The 12,736-nt window shown below is 67.8% G+C and overlaps 2 protein-coding genes across 2 annotated transcripts; one reads left to right on the top strand and one right to left on the bottom strand.

The window, feature by feature from the left end:
* Positions 1–50: 50 nt before the first annotated feature.
* PCSK4 (proprotein convertase subtilisin/kexin type 4) lies at positions 51–7,053 on the bottom strand. The gene is given in 16 exon segments (XM_047848303.1): positions 51–1,148; positions 1,150–1,249; positions 1,388–1,510; positions 1,785–1,909; positions 2,133–2,351; positions 2,554–2,671; positions 2,742–2,845; positions 2,944–3,044; positions 3,595–3,807; positions 3,892–4,064; positions 4,289–4,377; positions 4,477–4,553; positions 4,637–4,765; positions 4,840–4,932; positions 6,405–6,509; positions 6,757–7,053. Coding segments are annotated over 16 exon segments (2,328 nt in total). The 5' UTR covers positions 6,952–7,053; the 3' UTR covers positions 51–784.
* Positions 7,054–7,828: 775 nt separating this feature from the next.
* REEP6 (receptor accessory protein 6) lies at positions 7,829–12,321 on the top strand. The gene is made up of 5 exons (XM_047848295.1): positions 7,829–8,051; positions 11,055–11,148; positions 11,236–11,374; positions 11,566–11,734; positions 12,134–12,321. Exons 1-5 carry the CDS (start codon positions 7,937–7,939, stop codon positions 12,169–12,171), a joined length of 555 nt encoding a protein of 184 aa, XP_047704251.1. The 5' UTR covers positions 7,829–7,936; the 3' UTR covers positions 12,172–12,321.
* Positions 12,322–12,736: the final 415 nt, after the last annotated feature.

The following is a 12,736-nucleotide window of genomic DNA, read 5'->3' as shown; positions in this document are numbered from 1 at the left end:
GTGAAAGCAACATGCCTCCAGCCCATAATTCCCTCGGCCTCCCCACGACTCTCGAGGAGTAGAGAAGCAGCACGATTGTTACAACTTCATAGACCTACCTGCGGGGCGGGGAACAGCCGCACCGCATGCTCATTTGGGACTCACGCTTCTCTTAATGATCAGCGTCAAAGGGAAACACCCCAACAGGAAGAGGGAAACTTAGGAGGAGTTAGGAATGCAGTGCGCCGCCCTGGGAACCCCCCACTTCACTCCTGCCCTCACCAGACTGGGGGCCCCGGGCCCCAGCTGCCCCTTTTCCCTTGTGGGCCACAGGGTCCTCCAGGAGAAGACCGTCTCCAAGCGGGGTGCGGGGGAACCCCCAACCATGCCATGGGGACGGGGGCCTGCCGCTGCCCCAAAGGAGACCACAGACTTGGCACCTCCTATTCAACCTTTATTTGCAAACTCCGAGGTCTGACATGATGCCAGAGACTCTGGATGCTGTCATTGGTTCCCCTTGCCCCTCCCCCCACTTCTGGGGCTGGGAAGGGACGGCTGTCACAGCCCAGCCTCTGCCCCATCCCACCCCGCCCCCACCCCAAACCGTGTAGCTAGACTTCTCTCCCTCTCTTCCACCCGGACCTGCCAATTTCGGGTTCGGGATTCCAGCAGGCCGCCCCTGGCCTGAGGGCCTCAGTGATTAGCCAGAGCCTCCGGGGGCAGGTCCCTGCACCCCCCCAGCCCAGGTGCCAGTCTGGAGCAAAGGAGCAGGATGGCAGTGCCTGCACAGACACACGTCTGCCCCCTACTCAGGTGTCTCTAGGTCCGGGCCAGCAGCTGGACCTGGGGTGGTGGCGGGGGGGGCCCCGCACACAGCAGTGGGCAGCCTACAGCGAGGACGCTGCGGAGTGAGGGGCTCCCGAAGGCCACGGCCAGCGGGGCCAGTACCACGGCCCGGGCTCCGCCGCGGTGGCGGCCGGGGTGGGCGACTGCGGCGGGCTGGGGGGAGGCCGCTGGGAGGGACGGGTCCTGAGCAGGAGCCGCGACCCTCGTCCAGCGTGGAGGCCGGGGGGGGGGGGGGGGGGCAGGCAGTGCAGGCGAGCGGGGAGCGGCCGAGGCAGGTGTAGCAGGAGGCGCGGCGGCTCGAGCAGACGCACAGGGCGGGAGCGGCCGGGCCCAGCGGTCACTGCCTGCCGGGTGTGGCCGAGGTACCTGGGCGGGCAGTAGGAGAGGCGGAGGTGGCCGAGGACGTGGGCGGAGCTGTGGCGTTCTGCGCGGGGGCACATATACGTTGGGGTGTGAGGCCAGGGCCCGCCGCCCCGTATGCCCTCCCGCCCCGGGCCGCACACGCACACTGCCCGCTGCTGCCGCCCCCCAGCGAGCAGGCCGTGCCGCGCCAGGCACTCACCCTGGCACGGCCCCTCTGTGTCCCGCTGCACACACGCGCTGCCGGTCACCTGGGGGCCCGGGGGCCGCGCCGTCATGTCCTCGGCCGTCCCGTAGAGCAGCAGCGTGTAGCGGTACAGCGTCCCTGGGCGGGGGTCGCGGGGGGCACGGGGAAAAGGGGGACAGGCTGTCGGCACCTGGTCCGCCCTCCTGGCTCCTCTCCCCGGCCGCCCCGCCCCGCCCCAGGGTCCCAGACGCCGATGGCCCCCAGGCCGGACGCCCACCGGGGGCCGGTAACTCGCATCTACTATTCTCCGAAGATACCCGCTCGGTGTCCCAGGGAGACCCCGGACCCCTCTGCAGCGGGGGATCCCAGGCCGGTCCAGGGCCCGAGGCCCCAGCCTGGGTGTCGCTCTCACCCGTGTTGAAGTAGTAGCCCTTGTTTTCCAGGCCCAGCGTCCACGGGCCCCGCGGGTCCTCGTCCCAGAAGTGGGTGGACATAAAGATCCAGTTGTTGTAGCCTTGGCCGCTGACGTCCAAGGGTCTGGGGCAGGAGGCAGGGTGGGTGGGGGTGGAGAGGGGGTTTCAAAGCCCCGAGGACAGTGGGGTCTGCAGGGCCGAGCACGGCTGCTGGCAGGGCTCCCGAGGGGGGAGCATGCCGGGTGTCCGGCCTGAGCAGACCCCCCGCCCCCGACCCCACAGCGCGCTGCCCACACCCGGGGAAGGACCGAGCGGCTGTCACGGGGCCAGGTCCCCCACCCCTGCACCTGACGGCCACGAGCGTGGAGCGGGTGCCCATGGGGCTCGTGAGCGAGATCTCCAGGTCCCCGCGGCGACTGTAGGACAGCGAGAGCTGCACCTGCACGTGCTCCAGCGAGCGGATGCGGTTGGCTCGGCCAGCGCACGCCGACACGTTCCTCCTCACCCGCGTCAGCGGCCAGATGGGGCTGGGGGCGGCGCGGGCCGCGAGCGCCCCTTCTGCGGGCCTGCGGGGGGGGGGGGGCGGGGGGGCACCGGGGTCTGGGCTCACGTCGTGGAGCCCACCCTCTTTCTCATCTTACAGATGGGGAAAGTGAGGCAACGGATGCTGGGCCCCACGCGTCTGTCACCCCGTCCCCCGCGGCGATGATGGGTGCGGGAAGACGACAGGCGGACGTGGCGGAGGCGCGGCGGCGGAGGGCTGCTCACGTGGGGGTGTGTACGATCTCAATGACGCACTTCTGCTGGCGCTGTGTGGGCAGCCACGTTCGAGCCATGTCCACCAGCAGCCTGGCATCCAGCAGCCCATAGCCATAGTGGTGGCTCACTGTGTGGACGGGCGGTGGTCACTCGCCCTGGGGGCATGGCGTCCCCCCCTCCGCCCGGCCCCGCCTCACCTTGGCGCCCCACGCCGTTGGTCCTCCAGTCCTCAGCCTGGAGCTGCGCGGGCCTGGACGCACGGACCACCAAGTGCTGCATATCCCTCCATGTCAGGAACGGGCTGGGGGCAGGCGAGGGTAGGTGAGCTGGGGCCGTGCCAGGTGGGGGGGGGGGGGGTGGGCGGTGAGCGCAGTAAGCGGGGTCCCCTCCAGCACCTACTTGGCCTCCAGAGCCAGGGCGATCATGCCCGCGGCCAGCGGGGCCGACGCCGAGGTGCCCGTGTGTTTGTCCGTGCACCGGTGGTGCAGATCCGTGGTGACCTAGGGGCAGAGACGGGGGCTTGGGGGGGACCGGTGCACAGGGAGACCCGGGCTTTGTGCGAAATGCATCAAGGGTTCAAGAAGGTGCCGCAGAGGTACCTCCAGGAACGGGGCCCTGAGCGCCACCCAGGTCACACAGCTGGGGAGCCTGCCCCGCCAGAGAGACAGGAGGGTAGACGAAGGGGTGAGGACACTGGGGCCTGGTCTTGGGACCCCTCTGTGTTCCAGGGGCCACAGGGCAGCCCTGGGAGGGGGGAAAGTGGGGGGCGGGACGGCAGGTAGGGGGAGGGGACGGGCAGGGAGGGGTGGGGGAGGGGAGGCGCCAAGGGGGAAGACAACAGGGTCGTGGGGGGAAGGTGGGACAAGGACAGATGGGAAGGGAGAAGAGACAGGGGGAGGGAAGGGAGGGGAGGAGGGGAGGGGGAGGCGGGCGCGGAGGGGGGCCTCCCCCCGCCCCCGGGTCCCGCCCCCCCCCCCCCCCCCGAGGGGGGCCTCCCCCCGCCCCCGGGTCCCGCCCCCCCCCCCCCCCCCCCCCCCCGCCGGCCCTCACGATCTGCGGGTCGGTGGCCACGCCGCTGCTGTAGGTGGTGGTGAGCGTGGAGGCACAGGCCTCGCTGTACCAGGGCGCGCGGCCCTCGCGGGTGGCGCTGCCCACGGAGAGCGTGTACACGCTGTTGGTGTAGCCGTCACAGTTGCAATTGTCGTAGTGCAGGCCGCCGTTGCCCGACGCCCAGACGAAGAGAGTGCCCAGCCCACCGCGGCCCTGCACGCGGGCACGAGGGAGCAGATGGGCGCGTCGGCCTCCGGGGCCGGCCCAGGCCCTCCGAGGCCCCCGGGGCGGGCTCACCTGGGTCACGCCGCGCCTGAAGGCCTCGCGGGTGAGGACGCCCGGGCCGTCCACCGTGCGGCCGTCGTCCTCGGGGCCCCAGCTGGCGCTGTAGATGTGGATGTGCTGCGGCTGCAGGCTCAGCGACTGGGCCTCGATGACGTCCGTGATGGTGCCGTCCAGCATGCGCACGCCTGCAGGGGTGGGCGTCCGGCCTCCGCGGTCAGCCCCGCCGCCCCCCCCCCCCCCCCCCGGCCCCCTCTGGAGCGGGGGCGTCTGCGCGGGGCTCAGCTCTCCCCCTACCGGAGCTCGGGCCCTGCATCCCCCAGAGCTGCCTAACTCTGCCCGCAATCCCTGGGCGCCCCGTGCCGTCCGGGCCGCCCTCCGTCCCCGGGGTGCGGGAGCTGGGCCCCGATACCTCCGATCCGGGCATTGTAGGCGACACCCGCTCCACAGAACCCGTTGTTTGCGATTGCGGCCACTTCCCCGGCACAGCGGGTCCCGTGCCTGGCGCCAAGGCAGAGAGGGGGGCCAGTCCCAGCCCCCCCGGCTCCCCACAAGGCACTGGAGCCGCCCTCACACACCCCGCAGGACGCCGCCGCTCACCGGTTCTCGTCGCCGGGCGTGTATCGCGGCTGGGGGTCTGGGTCGTAGTCATTGAAGTCGTAGCTGGCCAGGGGGTCCTGGGGGCCGAGCGGGGGGCGTGAGGGACGGGGGCAGGCCACGGGACCTGGCGCAGCCTCCACCCCAGTCCCCACGGTCTCACGTAGTTGGCCCAGAGGTCCGGGTGGTCCTTCTCGATGCCATCGTCCAGGACAGAGATCACAATGCCCCGGCCCGACAGCCCCTGGCTCCAGACCTGCAGGACGTTCAGGTCCGGCCGCACCTTGTTGTTCTGTGCAGGGCAGGGGCCGGGGTCAGCGGGGCTCCGGCCCCGCCCGGCCCCACCGCCCGGCCCGGCCCGCTCACCATGTACCACTGCTTGGAGAACCAGGGGTCCGTGGGCACCACCACCGAGCGCTTGACACGCCGCCGCAGCGTCTGCTGCTCGAACCACTGCACCTGCAGACAAGACGCGACAGACGCGCGCTGCAGGAGGGCGCCGGGCCCCCAGAGCCAGCCCGCCCTCCACCCCTCCACCCGCCGGTGCGGCTCCCACACCCGTGCACCTGGCGGGGCCCTGGCCGGCTCCACCAAGCGTTTCCCACCAATTCCGGGCCGCGGGGCCCGAGTCTGCCTCCAGGGTCTGCGTCGTCTCCTCGCCAGGCCCACCAGGGGACGACTCTGTGTGGGCCGCGGCTGGAGCGGGGCTGTGTCTGGGTCGCCCGCTGCTTGTCCTGGGTCCGTCATGGTGTGGGACGGGGCCCGGGACCTCGTGCTTGCTGAGGCTGCTCTTTGGGGTCCCCGTGTGCCTGGGGCTCTGCCTTCAGAGGGGACCAAGGCCCTAGCACCAGTCCCCAGGGCCCACTGCTCTTGAGGCCCAGCCCTATCCCTTCCCCAGTCCCTGTTCTAGATCCTTCTGCCCAAGATCTGCCCATCTCCCTGCTGTAGCGGCCACCCCTCGTAAGACATCCCTGGATGGCCATACCTGCCTCCGCCCTGGTTCCCCACCTGCCCCCCTGCCTCCCTAGAACACAGTAGCATCACTCTCTGCAGAGCCCCTCCCATGCTGCCCCCTCTCCAGGGCCCACAAAGCCCCGCCTATCTGGCCCCCACCAGCCTCCCTCTGCTGCAGTCACAGTGGTGCCTCACCCCAGGGCCTTTGCACACAGCCATTCTGCCTGCCCCTGGTTAGTCTCCCTCAGACCTTTTTGTGCTTTCTTCCTTGTTGATCTCCCCCGCCCCGCCCTGCCCCGCCCTGAACCAGCTCCTGTGCCCTCACCCTCATCCCAGTGATGGTGCAATTGTCTCCCCATGTGCCCAGCTCCAGACGCGGGAGCTGGCCCCAATTTCTCTCTGTCCCACACGTCTAATCCATTGGCAAGCCCTGGCCTCTCTCGTGCAAACCACACCTTGAGCTGGCAACCTCTCCCCGTTCCCAGTGCTCCCAGTGGGTTTCAAGTGATCGAGCCTCTCGCCTCCATGCTGATCAGCCCCCCAGCCCAAACCCCATCTTGGCTCCTGAGGGTTTACAAACTCAGCCTCAAGTTCCCAGCTTGGCATCGAAAGCCTTTTCCCAGTTGGCACCTCTCTGAGCATCTCACAGCCTCACTGGCTGACTTCAGGCAGGATTCCTACTCCCGGTCATAAAAAGGACCAATTCCCTTCTCTCCATCCCGTGAACTAGAATGTTATCTGTCGTCTTTACAGAGTATGTGGGAACCCTGACCTTCAGGGGGAGAGAGAAGATGGGGGCGGGGGGGGGGCAAAAAGAAATGCTGACAGTGTGCCAAGGCCCCGAGGTGAGCTCAGCACGCACACGTGCCCTGTTGCTGTCCACGGATGGTCCCTATCGCACAGACTGGGGGACCAAGTGGAAACCGAGACTCAGAGAGGGCAGGTGGCTTGGATAACAAGTGGCTGAGCAGGCTCACCTTGGGGTCTTTCTTCAGGCGCAGGCGATGGCCCCAGTGTGGGCTCAGGGACTGCTGGACCACGCCCCGGTGCCTCAGGTGGAAGTACTGCCCGTCAGGAAAGATCTGGGAACGCGAGGGGGCATCCGCAACGATGGCACCTGCCTCCGAGTCGGAGTCCCCAGGACAGTGGCCAACATCCTCCCCCAACCAGGTGCGCCGCTGGGGGCTTCAGGTGCCCTCTGGGGGTCCCAGAGTCTGAAGCTGGTCGAGGCCTGGGTGAGCTGGGGGTCCTTGAAATCTTGGGTACCCCTGCCGTCTGCCGGAGGGGTGTCCAGCCCCTGCCCCTCCTGTCCCTTCGGGTGCCACCCACCTGCCCCAGGTAGACGAAGCCGAATTTGCGCGCCAGGCGCTCGGCCTCCCGGTAACCCTGGGACACCCGCACGGCCCAGCTGCTGACATAGATGGGGACCCGGGCCGAGGACCACCCCACAGGCAGGGGGCCAACGAGGGCCAGGCCCAGAGCCAAGGCAAGGCGCAGCCAGAGCGCAGTCCAGGAGGGCCGCATGGCGGCGGGGGGCGGGGCCGGGGCGGGGCCTCCGAAACCCCTCCCCCCGGCCAAACCGCCGAGTGGGCCCAAGCGCCCGCCCCGCCCCCGGGGCCATAGCAACCCATGAAAGGCGTCAACTCCCAGGGGTCCTTGCGGCTGTCTCACCCCCCCCCCCCCTACCTCCCCACCTCAAGGAGCGCGAAGATCTGGCCGAAGACGGGGCGGGGGGGGCGGGGAACACCCCCGCCCTGGTCTTCCACAGATCCAAACCCTCTGGAGCCTCAGTCTCCCTCATTTGTACAGTGACCAAAACTTCCGACCGATCTAGAGTGTTCAAGGCTGCTCCCCCTGGCCCGCCCCTTTATCCCCGCCCCCTTGCCTGCCCACCCCTCCCTCTAGAATTAGTCCTGCTTCCTACCCGGCCCAACCGGAATTGTTCTTCTGAGTAAGTCCCGCCTCCCCAGCTTAGCTCCGTCCCATCCCCCCCTCCTCCGAGAGTCTGTCCCCCGCTCCTTTATGGTCAACCCCGCCCCTCCTCTGTTCTCGCCAATCAGCTCTGGTCTTTCTCCAGTTCCTCCCGTCAGCTCCGCCCCTCGGCACGCTTCTCTCCTCCTCCCCCAGCTCCACCCCCGCAACGGCTCAGCCAATAATCCCCGGCCATGACCCCACCCCTCCAATCAGCTACGTCCCGCTTCCGCTCCGCCAATCGGCACCCTCGGCCTCCGCGCCCCGCCCTCTGCCCCCGGCGTCGCAGCTGGGGCGGCCGCGGCCCGCCAGAGGGCGATGCGGCGGGGGAGAAGGGGCAGGCCCCACCTCCTTTGTCCGCCCTGCCCTCCCATTGGCCGGAGTGGGGGGCAGGGGGCGGAGACCAGCGCAGGGGCGGAGACCAGCTCGGGGGCGGAGCGGGGCTTCTCGCACCTGGGTAAAGCGGCACGCGCGCTGCGGGGCAGGTGCGCGGGGCCGCGGTCGAGCTCGGGCTGCCAGGCCCCGGCTCGCCGGTGTCATGGACGGCCTGCGCCAGCGCTTCGAGCACTTTCTGGAACAAAGGAACTTGGCCACCGAAGCGCTAAGGGCGCTCGAAGCCAAGACAGGTGTCGACAAGCGGTACTTAGCCACGGGTGAGCAGTCCGGGGCGCTCTGGGCTCCTGTCCCATTTCGCCGATGGGCACACTGAGGCCCTGGGGCAACGGGGTCCCGGGCCTGGCCCCTTCCGGCCGGCGTCTTCTGCAGGGTCCGGGCTCGGACGGTGGGGAGCACCCCCCTGGTGAGACAGATCCTGAGGGGTCATGGACCAGGACTTTGCGTCTGCCCGCAGCCCCTCCTCTGCCCCCGCCCTGCGACCTCTGGCTAGTGTCACTCCCTCTCTCGGGCCCAGTAGTACCTCCACTCCAGTCCTCAGGTCTGGAGACCGTTCGCTGCCCCCTCCGTCGTGGCCCTGGGTGAATTCCAGGCCGAAGTCCGGTTCTTCCAGTTGCTCGGTCCACCCTGGGGGAGGGGAGAGCAGCGGGTAGACAGCCAGTGCCCTGGGAGTCTTGCCACACCCCCGTCCCCCAGGAACATCAGCCTGGAAGCAAGTGTAGAGATTTCCCCAACCCCCCCCCCCCCCCCATGCTCCAGGCCAGGAGGGAAGGGTCACTCCCATTCCCCTCCTCCCATTGTTTTCCTACCAGTCACCTCCCCTTGGCGTGCCCTGTCCCTCTCCCTCTGTGCTTTGGCCCACTGTGCCTAACTAGTTGAGCTGGGTTGTTTGACCCTGTGGTGGGGTTGGGCAAATACTGGCTGGGGGGCCACAGAGCGGGGAGCCAGCCCTTCTGACTGCTACCCCGCCAGTCCCCCTCCTCTTCCTCTTCCTCGGTGGCCTTGGATGCCCCCTGCCACTCTCCCAAACTGTCTAGTAAGTACTCCTTAAACGCTCCCTCCCCTCTTTTTCCATGTCCCAGGCCCCATGCCACCTCTTCCAGGAAGCCCCCTGGAGCGAATTCCAGGAACACTTTGTCCAGAAGTGTGGGGTGGGGGGGGGTTGGGTGAGGACAGGAACATATGTACTGATCCCAGCAGTCCACTTTCCTCCCATTTTCCCCCAGCTGGGGAATCTGTGCCAGGCAGGGAAGGTCCACAGTTTACTCCCCCAGGCCTCCAGTGCCCAGGCCATGTCAGCCTAGCCAGGAACCTGTCCCTGGGAGCAGGCCCTGACTTCTCTGCTGACTTTCCACATCCCTGATACCCGTGGGCAGGGCTTTAGTCATAGAGCACTGGGGAGGGGCCTATCGGGGAAGCTGGGAGGCACGGGGGGGGGGGGGGGGGGGGAAACTGAGGCCCAGAGAGTCAGGGGCTTTGTGGAAGGCTGCCTCTGACCCCCCCCCCCCCCCCCCCCCCGTCTGGAGCATTCGCCCCTCCCTACCCACCCCCCTCCCTGAGCCCTGTCTGTTGCTGATCTCTGGGATGGTGCCCCCCCTCAAATGTCCAAGGTCATCCTCCCGTTGCTGAGGCTGCAGGAATAGGGATTGAGGGAGAGGTGCCCTGGGAAACCTGCTCCCCCCAACTAGCAATTGGGGGTGACATCTCCCTTGGGCCCCACCCGCCCCAGATGGTCAAATCCCCAGCCCAGGTAACAAAGGAAACCCAGATGAGGCAGTGACCAGACCTCCTGGGGCCAACTGGGGAGGCCCCCTTCCCTGTCCTGACCCCAGACCCGAGGGATAAAGACTAACCCAGATGGAGGGAAGGGAGGGGATGCCCTTTGGTACACAAGTGACCTCTGTCTCTACAGATAACCGCCTAGGGAGGAGGCCGGAGGCTGTAAAATGCTCCCAGGAGCCCAGAGGCCCTCTGAGTGACCTTGGTCCCCCCTCCTCCCAGCTGCCCTGTTGTTCTGGCCAGTGAGTGAGACACAGCAGGGAAGCACAGAGACCCGCGCACTTAATGAAGGCAGTGTTTACAAGGACTCTTTGCAGAGCAGCTAACACTCTTGGCTCCCCACCTCCCCCAGCAGTGTGTGTTCCGGGCCCCGTCACTGGGAATGTGTTTGTACCCCCAGAAGGTGCTCAGCAAACCTGTAGAAAAGAGGCACTCTCTCTGTTGAGTGGTATTAGCTATCCCCAAGGCCGCCTGAGGAGGCAGGGTCATTACCACCCCATTGGCAGATGGGGAAACTGAGGCTCCAAGCAGAGAGAAAGACTTGCTCGGTGTCACGCAGTGAGTGGAAAACGTTCAGCTGTCTCCCACTAAGACAACAGCCCTCGCTTGAGGCTATGCTGTCCCCCTCGGGGTACTGAACAATGTCTGGGGACATCTGTGGTTGTCGCGGCTGGGGGCGCTCCTGGCACGGATGAGTGGGGGCCAGGGATGCTGTTCAGCCCCCGCAGCTCCCGGGGCACCCCCACGAAAGATGTTCTGGCCCGGATTGTCTGCGGTGGCCAGGATGAAAAACCGTATTGAGATAAAGATTACCAATGTTGCCTTTCTCTGCTCACTGGGAATCAAGTCTTCTTTTTTTAATGTTCATTTATTTTTGAGAGGGAGAGAGACAGAGCTTGAGCGGGGGAAGAGTAGAGAAAGACAGACACACAGAATCCGAAGCAGGCTCCAGGCTCCGAGCTGTCAGCACAGAGCCCGATGCGGGGCTCGAACTCACGAGCTGTGAGATCTTGATCTGAGCCGCCCAGGCGCCTCCGGGAATCACCTCTTAATGAAGGAATGAACAGCCTTACTTCTAGGTTTTTCTCCCATTGTTTGCATTCAAATGCTGGGCTTTTGTGCCCGGCCCTCCCCTCGGGACCCAGAGTAAGGCAGTTATGATTGCAGATGGTCACTTATTCAACACGTGTTTATTGGGCAACTACTCTACCCATCAGGGCCAAGGTCCCCACCTGCCCTTGGGGAGTTCACAGTTCGGGGGTGGGGGGGACCGACCGATAACTGGTTGCACATACGAGGAGACACGGGGCTCAGGGCCATAGTAGGCGTCACCAGGGCGCTGCGGGGGCAGCAGGCCTATCCCGGAGGGGTCTCTCGTAGGGGCAGCGAGTGTGGCAGCCTGGGTCTGCCAGGCCAGGAGGAGGCCTCCGGTGCCAGGGTCGGCTCGGAGCGCGCCGCCCTGCCCACACCCTCTCCTCCCGCAGGAGCCGCCACTCTGCTAAGCCTGTATCTTCTGTTCGGCTTCGGGGCGTCTCTACTGTGCAATGTAATCGGATTTGTGTACCCAGCATATGCTTCGTGAGTGCCCGCTGGCTGTCCGGGCGTTGGGAGGGGGTGTCGGGGGCTCTGGACAGCCCCTGACTCTGCGCGCCTCCCCGCCCCCAGAATCAAAGCTATCGAGAGCCCAAGCAAAGAAGACGACACTGTGTGGCTCACCTACTGGGTGGTGTATGGACTGTTCGGGCTGGCCGAGTTCTTCAGCGATCTACTCCTGTCCTGGTTCCCTTTCTACTACGCGGGCAAGGTGGGTGGCCCCCGGGACGCACGCAGGTGCCCGGGAGGCCAGGGGTGTGAGGGGGAGACCCGGCCCCTTCTCTGCGGAACTAGCCCCCCGCCCCCACCAGGGGCGTCTGATGGAGGCGGTCCGTCTGGTGGGGGAGGCCCGCCCTGCACGGGTCTTGACCCCCCCCCCCCCCCCCCGCCCCGTGCCCGCAGTGCGCCTTCCTGTTGTTCTGCATGGTTCCCGGGCCCTGGAACGGGGCTCACATGCTGTATCATCGCGCGATACGGCCGCTGTTTCTAAAGCACCACGAGGCCGTGGACAGCGTCGTGAGAGACCTCGGCGGGAGAGCCCTGGACGTGGCAGTGGGAATAACCCGGGACGGTGTGTGCTCACAGGGTGCGGGGGCGTCGGTCCGCCGCAGGCCCTGTCCGTCTGTGCCCCCCACCCGCCTGCCCCTGCCCACTTTCCCTCCTGCCCCTGCCCGGCCCCTGTCTGGCCTCCGTGTGGCTGCATCCCCTCACTGTCAGCCTCTCTCTCCTACGCTTTCGGGAACCAGTCATGCAGACCCTGGCCCGCGGCCGGGCTCTCGTCACCCCCGCCGCTGCCCTTGGAGCCCAGCGTACGTACTCCCGGGCCTGGGCGGCTGGGCCCGCGTGTGCGGGCGCTGTCCCCGCGGAGGGTGGGAAGACGGCCCCGGCCCCGGCCGCCTTGCCCCCGACTGACTCCCTGCGGCCCCGGGGCCGGGCCTGCCTCACCCCCCCAACGGCCGTCTCTCTGCAGCCCAAGCAAGCGTGACCCAGCCCCAGAAGGACAAGTGAAACCCTCGTCCAGCCGCTACGCAGACCTGCCGCCTGGCGAGCTGGGGGGCACGTCACACCCCAAGCCCTCCACGAACTCCTCGACTGACGCCTCGGGGGAGCCCCCCGCCAGCCCCGCTTCCCCGAGCAAGCCGCTCCCCGGGAGCGCCTCCCAGACCACCTCGGGCCAGTCCCCGCCGGACCCCCCGGCCGGCGGCTCCCGGCTGCCCTCCAAGTCCCGGAGCCGGCTTCGGTTCCGGGCACGAGTGAGCTCCTCCGGCCAGCCGCGCCCCCAGTCATCTGTCACCTCCTCGGGCCAACCCCAGCCGGCCCCCCAGCCCGCGGGCCCCAAGCAGCGCACCAGCACCTCCCCCAGCCAGGGTCCCCCCGTGGCACAGCCCCCCGGGAAGGCCTCGGACGGGCCAGGGGAGCCGGCCCCCCAGGCCTCCAAGGGCAGCCCACCGCCCACCAGCAGCACCTCGGCGCCCCAGCTGCCGGCCCCCTCCCCGTGCGGGTCCTCGGCCGAGTACACGTCCGAGTCCACCACGGAGGTCACGTGCAGCTGGCCCCACCTCAGACACCGCCT

The sequence above is a fragment of the Prionailurus viverrinus genome, unplaced genomic scaffold, assembly GCF_022837055.1.
Source record: "Prionailurus viverrinus isolate Anna unplaced genomic scaffold, UM_Priviv_1.0 scaffold_60, whole genome shotgun sequence".
Taxonomy (NCBI): Eukaryota; Metazoa; Chordata; class Mammalia; order Carnivora; family Felidae; genus Prionailurus; species Prionailurus viverrinus.
This window is presented reverse-complemented; position numbering and strand designations above follow the sequence as displayed.

Bases quoted from the DNA above. Each gene is read 5' to 3' on its own strand.
- REEP6 (XM_047848295.1), top strand. From the start codon at position 7,937: ATGGACGGCCTGCGCCAGCGCTTCGAGCACTTTCTGGAACAAAGGAAC. The intron at 8,052-11,054 runs GTGAGCAGTCCG...CTCCTCCCGCAG, and splicing joins CAAGCGGTACTTAGCCACGG to GAGCCGCCACTCTGCTAAGC. The intron at 11,149-11,235 runs GTGAGTGCCCGC...CCCCGCCCCCAG, and splicing joins GTGTACCCAGCATATGCTTC to AATCAAAGCTATCGAGAGCC.